This window comes from Macaca mulatta, chromosome 6, assembly GCF_049350105.2.
Source record: "Macaca mulatta isolate MMU2019108-1 chromosome 6, T2T-MMU8v2.0, whole genome shotgun sequence".
NCBI classification, from domain to species: Eukaryota; Metazoa; Chordata; class Mammalia; order Primates; family Cercopithecidae; genus Macaca; species Macaca mulatta.
This window is the reverse complement of record NC_133411.1, coordinates 35,343,597-35,359,254: the sequence shown is the minus strand read 5'-3', so window position 1 is coordinate 35,359,254 and position 15,658 is coordinate 35,343,597. Positions and strand designations below refer to the sequence as shown.

At 40.8% G+C, this 15,658-nt stretch overlaps 1 protein-coding gene across 1 annotated transcript in view; it reads left to right on the top strand.

Moving 5' to 3' along the window:
* SLC45A2 (solute carrier family 45 member 2) overlaps window positions 1–14,090 on the top strand; it is a 41,025-nt gene extending 26,935 nt beyond the window's left edge. The window contains exons 4-7 of the mRNA XM_015139812.3: window positions 5,036–5,179; window positions 6,083–6,206; window positions 10,412–10,623; window positions 12,963–14,090. Coding sequence (XP_014995298.3) covers window positions 5,036–5,179; window positions 6,083–6,206; window positions 10,412–10,623; window positions 12,963–13,187 — 705 coding nt within the window. The 3' untranslated portion in view covers window positions 13,188–14,090. The remainder of the gene's footprint in view (window positions 1–5,035; window positions 5,180–6,082; window positions 6,207–10,411; window positions 10,624–12,962) is intronic.
* Window positions 14,091–15,658: the final 1,568 nt, after the last annotated feature.

Genomic DNA, 15,658 nt, shown 5'->3' with positions numbered 1-15,658 from the left:
ACACAAGTGGAGAAAATATGAGATTTTAGGTCTCCTAATGCCTGGACTCAACCCTCTTTCCTGACACCAGGCTGCTTGGTGGATAATACCTATACTCCTTGCCCCTCCTTCACCAACAAACCAGAACTCTAAGATTCCTAGTTGGACTGGAGCCCTTTGTGCATTTATGCAGGACAGCCAGAGAATCATGGAATATCTATATGATAAAATTCATGCAGTCATTAAAAATATATGTTTCTGAAGGTTTAATAAAAATGTATCAGGTAAAATATACATTACATACACAAAACAATCTTTATTTTGGGAGAAAACAAAGCTGTATACATAGAGGAAAAATGGAAAGGAAATAATACCAAAAATGAAAAGTCTGGATGATAGGCTCACAGGAAGCTCTAATTTTCTATTTTTAAATTCTGCAATACATCCAAAATTTCTATAATAGATAAAAAATAAGGAAAAAAGTAATCAAATAATGTGAAAGCAAAAATTTTAAAATAATGTGGTGGTTTGGGGAACAAAACAAGATGGAGTTTTACTAAAGGTAAGTATATACGTGATAACAGATAACACCCTGATAGGTTATCTGCCTCTTTGATGTCCCCTTAGATAGACTGGGACTCCCCCTCCAAGAGTTGCATAGACAGGGGTTGTCTCACCCATTCAGAGGCTACTGTGAGGATCAAATGAAATCAACTGAATGGAAGCCTTTTGAAAGGCATGGAACTCCCACACGAGTACAAAAATAAATACAACAGATACTACGAACTTTCTAGTAGGGGCCACATAAAAAATGTTGCAGGCTCTGAATGATTTCATTATTTGGTTTAAAAAACAAATTGAGACCAATGCAGTGGCTCATTCCTGTAGTCCCAGCAACTCATGAGGCCGAGGTGGGAGGATGCATTGAGCCCAAGTGTTTGATGCTGCAGTGAGCTGTGATCATGCCACTGCACACTTATCGGAGCAACAGAGTGAGACCCCACCTCTAAAAATATAAATAAATAAGCAAATAAAATAAGACAAAAAGATAAAGTAAGAATAAAGCACAGAGTAATACATCTTACTCTCAAAGCCATGGATTCGCACTTCTCTTCCAAATGTGTGCCCTGGGAGGTCTCCAGTCAAGCAAAAGAAGTCTGCATGTTTCCAGGGTCAGGGCCAAGGCTGCAGGGCTGTTATTGCTTGCCAAAGACATTGCTTTCCAAAATAAGGGTGGCTGTGTAATTTAAGAACAAAAATTTTTTTTTTAATGGCAAGAGGGCTGAATTATTTCACAAGTTTAAACCAGATCTCATAAAATCTATCTCCAATTCCTCCATGCCATCAGTTGCTCCCTTTAACATTTAAATAGTCTCCTTTTGAGGGCACATTTGTGAAGTTTTCTTTCTCCCTGATAGACTCTGTACCTTTTTTGCTTGTAAATTTATCACCACCCAGTCTACAGCTGACAGTGGTACAAAATAAATGCAGTAAAACAACTCCCAAGGTTTCAAAATGATTAAAAGGGTTTTACAAGGGAATTGATGAGTCAGGAATAATATGCCAGCTGAGTTTTTATTCTGAGTTACAATATACAAAGGGGCTTTGAATATTTACACTCCCAGCTTTTACAGAAACACTAGGCACATTTTGAAAGCTCATATTTATTTTTAGAAGAAAGGACAAATTAGGCTAACAATGAAAGCAGGCTGAAAATTATGTATAAGTCAGAAGCATATATTAATATTTAGAATGAGGCTGAATACTTGTTGGCCAGATTCACTTTCTCAGTTTTGCATTTTTGGAAAGAGAGGAAGGAAAGTGAAGACAAACCATCTAGTTGGAGGCATGAAAACCAGGCTGTTGTTTCTTGGGCTATGTTGTTAGCTGCTTCTTTCTGTGGTTGAGGAAAAAGTAGTAATTCTGAACTTCATTTCTGTTATAATCATTTATTTTTACAGGTACCATATTCTACTTGCAGAAAAACAGTTATTTTCCTTCAATCCAGGGACATGCCTGTAGTGTTTAACACTTATTATCAGAAAATGACTATAGTTATGGTCAGTGGGCTAGATACTGCAAGACTGATGAATTTGAAAAAATCAACTTACACAACAGAACTAAAATGGGTGAATATAATTTTCCACAACAAAGAAGTAAAATGCATGATTGTATAAGGTTAAGAAGTATAAAAAATATGCTGTTACAGTTAAAATAGAAAATCTCAGTAGACTGTCTTATAAACTAGCCAGTACTCAATGTCATGATTCAGAATAAATAAAAATATGACAAGAAAGACCCATTACCAAATTTCATCTGATGTTTATGGTATCAGTGTCTTCAGGGAAGCTAATCACTTAATATTCCCAAGGTTTCTTTCTTCTCTTATATGACAAGATGCTAAAGGCTATTATCATTCTTGGTATTTCAAAACAATTGTATCAATAGTTTAAAGTTTCTCATTCTCTCCATGTTTCTGAAACCAAAAAAACTATAGCTTCTGGTTTTAACCTAATTTAAATCTAAATTAAATAATCAGGGGCCTATATATTCATTTTTTACATATATGTGTGTGGAATGGGCCTTCCTAAAGTCAATGGAAAAATCAAATGAGAAGATAAAACTTAAAAAGAATAAACTTTACTTCTTAATATAAGCTCCATTGAGTTCATTGCTTTCTTTTGTAAGCAATGATACCAGGCATTTAGCCCATCCCTAAAGAACTGGGGGTCCTGGAGATTTAGCCATGTCAATGCAGTCTTTTTTACATTATTAACTGAAAAATCATGGGTGCCCTTCATAGATTTTTTAAGATTATGAAACAGAAGTCAGAAAGAGCTAAATCAGGACTGTAGAGTTGATGCCTAAAGACATTCCATCAAAACTATCACAACATTGCCCTTGTTTGATGAGAGGAATGAGCAGGAGCATTGTTATGGTGGACAAAGACTTTCTGGCGAAGCTTTTATGGGTGTTTTTCTGCTAAAGCTTTGGCTAACTTTCTCAAGACACTCTCATAGTAAGTAGATAGTATCAATCTTTGGCCTTTCAGAAAGTCAACAAGCAAAATGCCTGAGCATCCCCAAAAAACTGTTGTCATGGTCTTTTCTCTTGACCTGTCTGCTTTTGCTTTGACTGGACGATTTCTATCTCTTGGTAGCCATTGCTTTGATTGTGCTTTGTTTTCAGGATCATACTGATAAAGCCATGTTTCATCTCCTGTTACAACTTTTTGAAGAAAAGTTTCAGGATCTTGATCCTACATGTTTAAAATTTTCACTGAAAGCTCTGCTCTTGTCTGAAGTTGATCTGGGCACGAAACTTTTGGTACTCATTGAGTGGAAGGTTTGCTGAACCTTAACTTTTCAGTCACAATTATGTAAACTGAACCAACTGAGATGTCTATGGTGTTGACTATTGTTTCTGCCAGTAATTGTCAGTCCTTTTCAATTAGGGCATAAACAAGATTAACTTTTTTATTTGCAAATTGATGTGGATGGTCTGCCCCTGAGGACTTCATCTTTAACACCATCTGGTTCCTTCCTAAAATGAGTTATCCATTTGTAAACTGCTGATTTCTTTGGGACATTGTCTTCATAAACTTAAAAAAAATATATGTGATTTCACCATTCTTCCACCAAAGCTTCACCATAAGTGATGTTTATTCCAGCTTCAATTTTGGTAGAATTCACGTGGCTCTGTTAGGGGCTGTTTTCAAACTGATGTCTTATCCTTCTTGGTGCCTCAAACTAAATCTTCTTCAGACATACTATAGCAAGTTAGTATGAGTTTATTTTGCTTCAAAAATTTTTTTGAAATCCATACATAATTTTTTCATAGTATGCATTTTCCGTTAACATATTGAAGACCCCTCGTGTGTGTGTGTGTGTGTGTGCACGTGCGCATGTGTGTGTGTGTATAAATATATATATTTGAGTTCTACATTGTTCTTACTTCTAACTCAATTAGGGCTCATTAACACATTTCTGCTATCATTAGAATCCAGAGAAATAACCCGGGTGGAGACAGCTGGCTAAGAACAGGGAGCTGACTGGCTCTCTGTATTAATGCTCTAGTAAATAAAAAATTTTCACAAACTTCGCTGCTTAAAACAACATCAGTTTATTATCTCACAGTTCCGTAGATCAGAGGCCTGGGTGAGCTGCACTAGGTTTTCTGCACAAGGTCTTACAAGTGTGAAGTCGAAGTGTTAGCAGAGCTGTATTCTCATTTGGAAGCTCAGTGGGAGAAGCCTGCCTCTAAGCACATTCAGGATGTTGGCAGAATGCAGTTCCCTGTGGTTTTAGGACTGAGGTCCCTGCTTTCTTGTGGACTGTTGGCCTGGAGTTGTTCTCAGCCCCTAAATGTCACTCTCAGGTCCTTTTCATGTGGCTTCCTCCACCTTCAAAGCAGGCATTTCTTATGCTTTGAGTTGCTCTGACTTTCCCTTCTACTACCAACTGGAGAAAATTCTGTACTTTTCAAGGGATCATGGGATTTGGTTAGGATCACCCAGATAATCTCCCTTTCAATTAACTTAAGGTCAGCTGACTAGTTACCTTAATTATTAATATATCTGCAAATCCCTTTGCCATGTAACAGCACATAATCACAGAGATGACATTAGGGGACCAAGATCATGACAGACATCTTGGATTTGCCTACTGTGCTCTCATAGTTAAGAGACCCAAGAATTATAATCATCTAAGAGCTGGCTTATGACTGTGAGCTTTGTCCTTGTGTAGCAGTTCTGTCATTCAGACATAGGATGCTCAATGTCTCCTACACCTTGGCCTGAAGCTAGCGTCATTCTCATTCTCTTTGCCTTTGGGTCCAAAGCCTCATTCTGGGCCTGAAACTGCTAAGCCGTCACTCACGGTTAACAGAATACCTCCTGTGAGTCTACTCCAGGGAAACCTAGTTCCATGTCCAGGAAAAGTGACACTTCGTGTGATGGTTGACTGACAAATACATAATATGGCTGTGCGCTCTGGCTCCCTTAGCAGGCTGAGTTTCTGCAGTGAAGGTCACACCTCTGTTTCATGTTTTATTTCAGACTTGCAGGGAAATGACATTAAAGTCACTGCTGAGAGCACTGGTGAGCATGCCTTCTCACTACCGTTACCTTTGCATCAGCCACCTCATTGGATGGACGGCCTTCCTGTCCAACATGCTTTTCTTCACAGATTTCATGGGCCAGGTAATGAACGTGTCTGTGCACACACTCACTGTTACACATCATTTACTCCATTAATACCTGTTGAGGTTCTTCTGGGTTATCCTCTAAGATTGGCACAGTAAGAATGTAGGAAAGAGTACCATCAAGAAGCTGGCTTACAGACAGGTCTAGAAACATGCCACTATACCCTGGACAACTAGAGGACACTACGAAGCCTGCCAGTATTTAATCAAATGCAACAAATAGGGCAAATTGATGTGAGCCGTACCAATCATGGCAGGCTTCAAGAAGGAGGGGCAGGGCTCAGGCTGGGCATGGTGGATCATGCCTGTAATCTCAGTACTTTCGGAGTCCAAGGTGGAAGAATCATTTGAGGCCAGGAGTTTAAGCATGCAGTGACCTATGATTGTGCTGCTGTACTCCATTGTGAGTGACAGAGCAAGACCCTGTCTCTTAAAAAATAAAATATAATAATAAATACAAATAAAAAAGTGCAGTATGGTCTGGGCCTTGAAGGGTTAGTAGGAGTTAGAGGAGTATGAGAGAGGGAGAAAACATTCCAAGCAGGAACAGGAATGGCCCATGTGGAGGTGAGTCAGAAGCCGATTGACTGTAGCAGAAGATGAGTGGTGGGATTACCTAAGTAAGGTGGGACCAGCTGTCAGATGGAAGGAGGAATGTTAAGGATGCGAGACAGTGTTGCTGAGACCTGATGCAGCAAGCATTAGATTTCTGATAGGTCCTTGACTGAAGATGTGATAGGATGGAAGGGGCGACTTGGTCATGACAGCATCAGCTCTGTACTCTAGAAAGGGTCCCTCAGGCAGGGACATTTGCTCCCCAGGGGTGGAGAAGCAGAGTGCATGAGAATGGGTTCTTACTACATTGCATTTGTACCTCAACAGCCTCCAACCTCTCTTTCAGATTGTGTACGGTGGGGATCCCTATAGTGCCCACAACTCCACAGAGTTTCTCATCTACGAAAGAGGAGTCGAGGTTGGATGTTGGGGCTTGTGCATCAACTCCGTGTTTTCCTCACTTTATTCTTGTAAGGCTCTCTCTCTCCTAAGGATGTCTTCTAAAAGTTTCTGGTCTAGCACAACTTGGATTTGATATTTCTATGTGTATTCTCTACTGTTTAAAATACCAGATTCTTAATAAATCTATGGACGTCAGGGAAAACTATTACCTTAGAAAGGACCATAGGAAGCATCCTTTTATCATCATGAATTCTAGGGGTCATTTTCCTCACTGATTACTTTGCACTTGGAATCAGTGGGTTCCTGATCAAGTTTCTCTGGGAAATAAAAGGGAATCTTTACAAGATGAAGTGTTGGATGGATGATCCCAGCAGGTTCATGTTCTACAGGAGCAAGATCGTTGGTGGCATTTCATAGACAGGCATATCAGATTTGTAGATGACACAGAAGAGAAGCGATGTTAACATGACAGGTGACAAAGTCAGCATGCAAATGACCTTAGCTCAGATGTGTAGCTGGGTAGGTTATAGGAGCACCACACCAGGATTGGGGACATCTGGCTTTCCTTCCCAGGTGCCAGCTTTTCTGAGCCTCTTAACCTCCACTCACCTAAGTTGCAGCTATAAAGACACTGAACAAAGGGAATTTTGCTACTGTCTTTGCATAAGTCCAAGTGGCTGGGCTACAACTCCACGGCATCTCATAGGCTGCATTGTACTTGTTACTGTGTGTGGATATCTCCAAGTTCTGTATACATTGAATTAAGTGAAAAGTCTGGCCTGAAAAACATATGCAGTTCTCCTAATTATAAAGAGCTCTTCTTCTGCAAGATTGTAAGAATAACTGACCCCCAACTCAGGGCTCTGGGCTTTGGACAGGTCCAGGGGACAGCAAGGATATGGCCTGGGTGAAGGAAGTGAGAAGAGATGGGGAGAATCCCTGTTACCATTCTCAGGGGGACTCACTCTGTCACCGTCAGCCTGCTTCTTGTGGGGAGAAAGGGCGGATGTATGTGAAGGCCCCTTCCCCTTCCGTTTACCCAGCCATAGCACAGCAGGAAACCTGCCTCAAGATCTCTTAAACAGTGAGCACAATTGGGAAAAGGGGACCTCATATAAACATGCAAGAAGTTGATGAGCCCAATAATCACATAACCACAACCTTCATTATGTTAAAATTTATGATACTCAAATAGTAGTGCTTAAAGCTTACATTTATTTAGCAAACTCTTTTCTTCCTCTTGGAGTATGCAAACTAAGAAAAATTCCAGGAGGAAGATTTCAAGCACTTAAAATAGAATGAAAGAATGCTAGACTAAAAGGGTTTGGTAAATTTTCCATCTTACGTCCTTCATGATTTCAAGGACTGAGGGGACTATTTACTACTACCCTCATCCTTTTTTTTTTTTTGGTCTGTTTTTCTTCTTTTTTTAAGACAAAGTCTTACTCTGCCACCTGGGCTGGAGTGTATGGCGTGATCATGGCTCACTGAAGCCTCAACCTTCTGGGCTCAAGCAAGTCCCAGCCTTCTGAGTACCCAGGACCACAAGCACATGCCACTGTGCCTGGCTTATTAACTTAATTTTTTTTTTTTTTTTTTTTTTTTTTTTTTGGAGAGACAAGGTCTACATTGCCCAGGCTAGTCTCGATATCCTGGACTCAAGTGATCCTCCACCTCAGCCTCCCAAAGTGCTGGGATTACAGGCATGAGGCACTACATCCAGCCCTACCTTCATCTTTGTAATTTTTTTTTTGACACACAAAAAAATGTGTCAATCTAAACTTCTTTTTCCTCAAGGAATCCCTACTAGATTACATTCCATCAGTCTTGTCTACATAAATTTTATGCCATTTGAAACTTTAAAGCATGTTATTTTTAGGTCACTTCTAGTTAAAAGGCTTTCTAGTTACAAAAGAAATTATTAGTTGAATAGTTTTCCAGAGTTGTATTAATGTATAAATCTATTGGATCCCTACCATTGTAAATTCAAATCAACATTTTATTTATAAAATACCAGCCAACTCTGCTCAAGGATTTTAGGGGCTCTCCATACCCAAAGGATAAAGTCAAATTCCTGAGCTTTTCACAGTTCGGCCTAGTTCATACTTTGCCCTCTTTCATTCCCATGTCAATTAACTACCGTCAGTGACCCACTATGCAGACTTTCTCATTTCTGTGTATTTGCTGCTGCTTTTAGTTTCTTCTACCTGAACTGCTCTTCCTACTTCCCCAACTAGACAACTTCCAATAATGGTTTTAAACCCAACTTAAATATTACTTCCTCAGTGAAATCATTCAAGTTTTCTTCTCCCTGCACCTCAACCCACTCTGGGCAGAATCAATCCTTTCCTCTCCTTCCAGAGCTCATGATATTACCCTCTATTTTGGACTCATCACATAACATCAGGAGCAGATTCAGTTTCTATCCATGTGGAGGTTGGCAGGACAATCTGGCTGCTAAGGTGGAGAAAGATGATAGGGACTTGTTTCCAAGCTCCTTTTGTAGACAGTAGGTACACGTATACCAATTAGAGTAACAACACTAGGTACTAAGACATGGCCAATTGTTCATACCATAATATACATTACTAGTCATAGCTGGTGCTTAAATCTGTAATTTCCCCCCAGTCCTGAAGAGAGGCATTGTGTGATGATATGACTACCACTGGGTATCAGAACCATCAGAGGGCAATGCAAGCTTGGCCCTGAAGTTCATTGGATTATCTTTGTGAATAAAGTATTCTTTGCCAGACTTTCAGTCTTTGTATTGAAGTTATTTATGTTTCCAAGTACCTCTTTATCCTACTTTGCCTTCTCCTCTGCTGACATACACACTTGGATAAGAGCATTTCCCTAATGGGTGTTGATGGTATCTTTTAGGTATTGAGACACCTTAGATTACATTTTCTATATAAATATAATTATTAAGCAAGCAGAAACTTATCTAGCTTTATTCTCATTTTTTTATTCTCAACCTTAACAACAGTCCTCCAGGCGTGGTATAAGTTTAATAGAGGAAGCAATGTTGCCCACTTGTCATTTTCAGAGCTTTGTCTTCAATCAATGTGAGATAGTGTTTAGTTTCATAATTGATTCGAATGTACTGCAAACAAGGTTGCTTGTCTACAAGCTGTAAGTCCAATAATTATATGAATAGATATGGAAAGTTTCATTCTTGAATAGCCACATTTCAAGTATCTGTTATTTATCCCCTGATTCTTGTGTTCCAGGAGAATGGCGCAGGGGAGAGATGAGGAATGTGTGAATTAAAAACAACCGATTAAGAAAGGAAGATAAAAGCAATTTAGGGATTTTTCTTGCCATTGTGGAAAACCTTGTAAAATGTTTTAAAGCAGAATTTTTCACTTTTAAAAATTAGCTCTACCACTATACTGATACAAGCAAGCCAAGCTGACCTGCTAGAAGAGAAATCCAGTTAAGAGTCAGCTATCTCCAGCTCAGCCTGTCTTTGTTGCAATAGCCATAGCCACATTAATTGCATGTTTTCTACATGCTAGGCATTAGGCTGGGTGATTTCATGGACACTTCATCTCACTTGATCCTGGCAACAACTCCAAAAGATGGTTTTATTATTCCCAGTTTTCAGATGAGGAAGCTGGGGTTTTGAGAAGTCAAGGAACTTGCTTACGAAGAGTTAGGGAGCCAGCAATGAGGAAATGCTGGGTGCTGTGGGAGCCCCTTACCAGCCTGGGAAGGATTGGCAAGTCAGGGAAAGTGTCTTCAGATAATTGCACATCCTTTACCTCCTTCTCCGGTGTGCAGAGTCCATTCAGGTGGGGGTTTAGATCATTCTGTAAATTTTGGTTGTTTCAATTTTCCCCAACCTGACATTGGGTCATAGGGCCAAGATAGGCCTGTGTTATTATTTTGGTCCTATGGGGCCACAGCCCAACTGATTCAGAATAACCCACACTTTTCTTGCAGCCCCAGGTTCCCATAGTTAGGTCAGCTTTTCTACCACCTTTCTGACTTCTTTTTGCTATCCAGCTGTCTGCTAAACAGTGCCAGACTCTTCTTTGTAGAAAAAAAATCAGCCTAGCAAGGCAATTTCAAGCTGTCCTTTATGCAAAGGTCTTTAAAATGGTTCCAAAAGCCAGCTGTTTTCAACCCACAGATAAGGGGATTCTTTTGTTCCTGGCTCAGTATCAAGGGACGTCCAAAAAAGTGAATCTTCAGAATAAAGGATTGTCTGAAATTGTTAAATGTTGTGAGGCACTGCCAGCTGTAATTTCTCCCTCTCTTCTTCCCACAGACTTTCAGAAATTTTTGGTATCTTACATTGGATTAAAGGGTCTTTACTTCACGGGATATTTGCTGTTTGGCCTGGGGACAGGATTTATTGGGCTCTTCCCCAATGTCTACTCCACGCTGGTCCTGTGCAGCCTGTTTGGTGTGATGTCCAGCACCCTGTACACCGTGCCCTTTAACCTCATTACTGAGTACCACCGCGAGGAAGAAAAGGAGGTGTGCTGTCATTGAACCTCTGCCTTGGGTAACATCCAGACTCATCTGAAGGCTGGGGAGGATTTCAATGTGTAGAGCAGAGCTGGAAAATAAGGGTTCTTGAAACGGCAGCAGTCAAAAGCCCAACCAATTGCAATCATGATCTGGTACAGGCATGCCCAGGGCAGCCCAGCTCTCTGGTCCTTACTCTCAATCCCTGCTCACTTAGGGAGCTGTAGGGCAAGGAGTGTTACTCCCATTTTTCTGATTAGAAAAAGAAGGCTTGGTGAGGTGGGGAAACCAGCCTACAATTACACAGAGACAAAAAAGAGGGACCCAGGTCTTCTATAACCACTTCATAGGTCTCCCTGGTGCACCTGCAGCATTTCTGGATACCCACAATAAGGGTCTCCCTACCTGCAGAGGTGCATGGTAGAATTTCTCGGCATTATTTGTTGAGGGTAGGAAAGTCCTAGGCAATAGATTCCAGATTTTAGTAAGTCAGACCCCATGTGCGAGAAGGAAAGCTGGAATCATGGGTGGTAGTCCCCACTTTGCTGCCCTGAGCAGAACCTGCGCCGTTTAAACCTTGGAACTCAACTAGTGAACAAGCACCTAAGCAATGCCTATAACAGAGTTGGTATTTCCACTCTAAAATTACCACCTCTTCTTATCAAAATTGCAACTCTCTTCCCATGAAAATAGGCTTATAGTTCCTTAACTGGAGCAATGATATAAAAGCTACAGAGATAACTCCAAGTTTAATCCAGCTCAGCATGAAACTGCAAAAACACTGAACACATAAACATGAGACTATAATTCTGACCATGTTTTTCATCATTTGATCTGGCAGCAGGGCAGAGCCACACCAGGAGTAAAAACATTTCAAAAAAGAGTTGTGGCTTTCCTCATCCCCTGGCAAACATTGTCACCAAGGTTTTAGTGCATGACAGGGATGTTGCTGCTAATGGGATAGTTATCATAAAAAACTGTCCCTCCAAGGAGAGTGTTACATGGTACTGGGGGAAGAAAACCTATGCTTCAAGCTCAGAGACACCTGGATTCAAATCCTGCCTCTTTCACTTGGAAGCTGCGTTACACTGGAGATGTTATTTATTTGTTTATTAGGTAGCACTTAGAATGAGTTCATTTTTAAGTGAAATAATATATTCACAATGATATACAAAACTACACACTGCGTGCTCCCTTTACCATTTACTATCTCCCTCCAACCTCAATGTGTTACCACTCTTACTAGGTTTTTTGTTAATCTTTCCAGCATTTTTAAATAAAAACCAAGCAAATGTAAATCTGTTTTCTTATTTTCCTTTCTTATTCGAAGATGAGAGTTTTTCAGCATAATGCTTTTTTTTGCCGAATAGTGTAGGAAATCATCATTTAAGCTTGCAGATCCTCAGTTTCCTCATGAGGCAAATGGAAAGAATGTTATTTACCTTAGAGAAAAGCAAACAAGATAGTGGATGCGCTTAGTGTGGTGCCCCCTAGCACCTGACAAAGACTCAAAATATGATAGCTAGTATTATAATTGTTACCATGGGGGGAATGATAATAACATGTGCATCTAGGGAGGTGTTGAGGTTGAAATAAAGTAACAAGTAAAAAAAACCCAGGCCCAGCACATAAGAGATATGCCACAAATGACAAAGTTATCAACCAGTTCAGACCAAATATCAAATATTAACCAAACATTATATTAATCAAGTAGCAACCATATTTTAAAAGATTGAAATGCCTTTTAAAGTTGCTTCTCTTAAGGACATCAGCAATTCAACATCCTTCTTAAAATCTTTGAATTTTTAACACTAAGAAAGGAAAAGAATAAGATATTTATCAAGTATCCACTACATTGTATTGATTATGGCCCACCACTTGTTTTTGTACAGTCTGTGAGCTAAGAATTCCTTTTAATTGTTTAAATGATTGAAAAAACATTCAAAAGAAGCTTAATATCTTGTAACAAGTGAAAATTACTTGAAATCAAATGCTAATACCCATCAGTATTCAGTTCAGTTCCACATCACCAATTCATGAAAATTGCATAAAATCAAATGCTAATAGCCATCAATATTCAGTTCAGTTCCACATCACCAATTCATGAAAATTCCCTGAAATCAAATGCTAATAATGTCCATTAATCTATATTGGAAAGGCAACTCAGCTCCACATTGCCCCTGCTTTTGCACTACAAGAGTAGAGTTGAGTAGTTACGACCAGGGCTGTATAATCCACAAAGCGAAAGGTATTTACTATCTGGTTGGTCACAGAAAAGTTTTGCTGACTTGTGCCCTTAAATGACAGTTCTTTGTAGGTCAAATGGTGTTTCTGTGCTTCCTTTGCAGAGGCAGCGGGCTCCAGGAGGGCATCCAGACAACAGCGTGAGAGGGAAGGGCATGGACTGCGCCACCCTCACCTGCATGGTGCAGCTGGCTCAGATCCTAGTCGGAGGTGGCCTGGGCTTTCTGGTCAACACAGCTGGGAGCGTCGTCATTGTGGTGATCACAGCATCTGCGGTGGCACTGATAGGCTGTTGCTTTGTGGCTCTCTTTGTTAGATACGTGAATTAGGTCAATAAAGAGACAATGACCCTAACCTCAGACACAGAGAAGCACATGGCAGGAAGTTAACATTTCCTGCAGCTCTGAATCTTAGGGTCTGCCCATTGGATGCCCAGTATTGTGATTTCAGCCATAGAATCTGCCCACCTCTCACTTTAAACCAATCCTCTGCACAACAGTCCACATATTTCAGACAACGTTTGTCTGGACTATGCCTCCATGCATTGGCGGCAAGGGGTAAGTGTGGGTGGTAGCGCCTATACATGCCTTTCTCATTGCGTCTCAGTGCAGGGGTAGGGGAGAGGCAGGAGCTACTTTTCAGAGGGCATTGCAGGTCTTTCTGAGACCTGAGAAGCAGACAAATTCCACATATGATGCTTGGATGTGTTCTATGAAGTGATTTGATTTATTTTTAGCCAAGGGCTCATATATATTGGGGAGTCATATATTTCATCAAATTCACAGATATTCAAAATATTGTTAGTGATCTATTCTCTGATATTAATTTATTCATATTTAATTTGCTCATAATTAATTCCGATTACTTTATGATACCCCTGACAAGTCTACTCAACATCCATGCTGGAGGATTCATCGCTTTAAAGTAGTTCATTTCATTGACACAGTAAAAATATTTCTCTCTAGTCTGCACCTTTGTTTTGTCCTCTGGATTTGACATAAAAGTCTTTCAAAAAACAGCCCCCTGTTTCTCCTGTGATCTTCTCTTCTCCAAGCTAAGCAGTTTTTCTCTAATCACACCCCTTCGACTGCTTTCCCCATGATGAGGTTTTCAGCAGCCTTGAGAGGCAGCATGGTTTAATAAAAATCATGTTTTGGAATCAGCTGGTTTTGAATCCTGGCTTTGCCACTCAGCAGCAAACTATGTAATCTCCCCAAGGCACACTTGCTCATCTATACATTTGGGATAAGAATTGCTATCTCAGAGAGTTGTGATGATTAATAATACATAACATTGGTTCAGGCATGGTGGCTCATACCTGTAATCCCAGCACTTTAGGAGATCGAGGCAGGGGGATCCCTTGAGGCCAGGAGTTTGAGACCAGCCTGAAAAACATAGGGAGACCCTCTCTCTACAAAAAATACTTTAAAAATTAGCTGGGCATGGTGGTGCATGCCTATAGTCCCAACTTTTGGGGAAGGTGAGGCGGGAGAATTGCTTGAGCCTGGGTGATCGAGGCTGTAGTGAGCTGTGATTGTGTCACTACACTCCACCCTGGGAGACAAAGTGAGTTTTGGTCTCAAAACAAACAGACAAACAAACATCAAAACACAAACCATGACATTTATGGAGTCTTTACCACTATTCTAAATGTTTTAACGTTAACACAGCAATTGTGGGAGTGGGTGCTGTTACCGCTCTCCAGTTTTTAGATAAAGAAATGGAGGCAGAAAGATATAACTTATCTGAAACCACATAATTATTAAGTGACAGAGCTGGGCTTTGAACCCTGCCACTTTGGTTCTGCTGCTTCCTGTATGGACAGCACTTAGCCTGGTGTCTGGCACTTGATCGGAGCTAGCAATTGTCACTAGTGTTAAAAGCTCATTGTCCTGTTCCCCAGTCTTAAGTATTTGCCTACACAACCCTGGATGTACCTGACCAGTGCAAAATACAGATCTGCCCACATGTTTTTATAAGTTAGAAGAATTGTGTGGTTCCTCTTCCTACTTGATCTAGGGTCTAGTAGAGTAGTCATTGCCTCAGCTCAACTTGTAACTGACCAAAATCTTTGGTGCTGGAAGGGAATTTGGAGAAGGGAAATGAGCTGTTTTTGAGAAATGGGAAATTTGGGACTTGGTGTGTTGCTTCTGTGCGTCCCGTGCCTAGGAGAATGAGTGGATTCAGTAGCATGGCCAGGCCCCTGCAGTGTCAGCTTATTTGTAGCCATCCTGAGAAGAGTAGGCCTGCTCTGGTTGTTTCTTTGCTGGGCTTTGGGTCTTCCTTCACACAGCTTCTCACAGGGAAAATTTGGGAGTGAATGTACTAATATAATACAGGAGGACCTGATTGGAAAGCAGAAAATGAGAAGGGAGCAAGGCTTGGAGGGTGATAAGTAAAAGAGCATGCTCAAGCCAGAGAAGACAGCCTAGTTGTGTCTGGAAAGCACCAGCGATCTGGAGAGAATGGGACAGACACTCTGCAGGAGCCTGGATAAGGAGCCCTTCTCATTTTCTGCTTCCCAGTCAGGTCCTCCTGACTGCCCTTGCAGGGTCCAGGGCAAGAGCAAGAATGGAGACACATGATCCACAGCCCATCCCTCTTCACTGCTTCCCCCACTCTTCTCTCTACCTAGGCAGTGTAGAGTCCTTGTGTGCATGCTAGCATCAGCACATCCACAGTCTCCCACCTGCCGCCACCCTCTACCGCTCCTGCAAATGGCAACCCTTAGTCACCTAAGGGTGGACAGACTCAGTGGCATGGAATTCCCTCTGTAGGATAGACTCAAGAAAGAACCCAT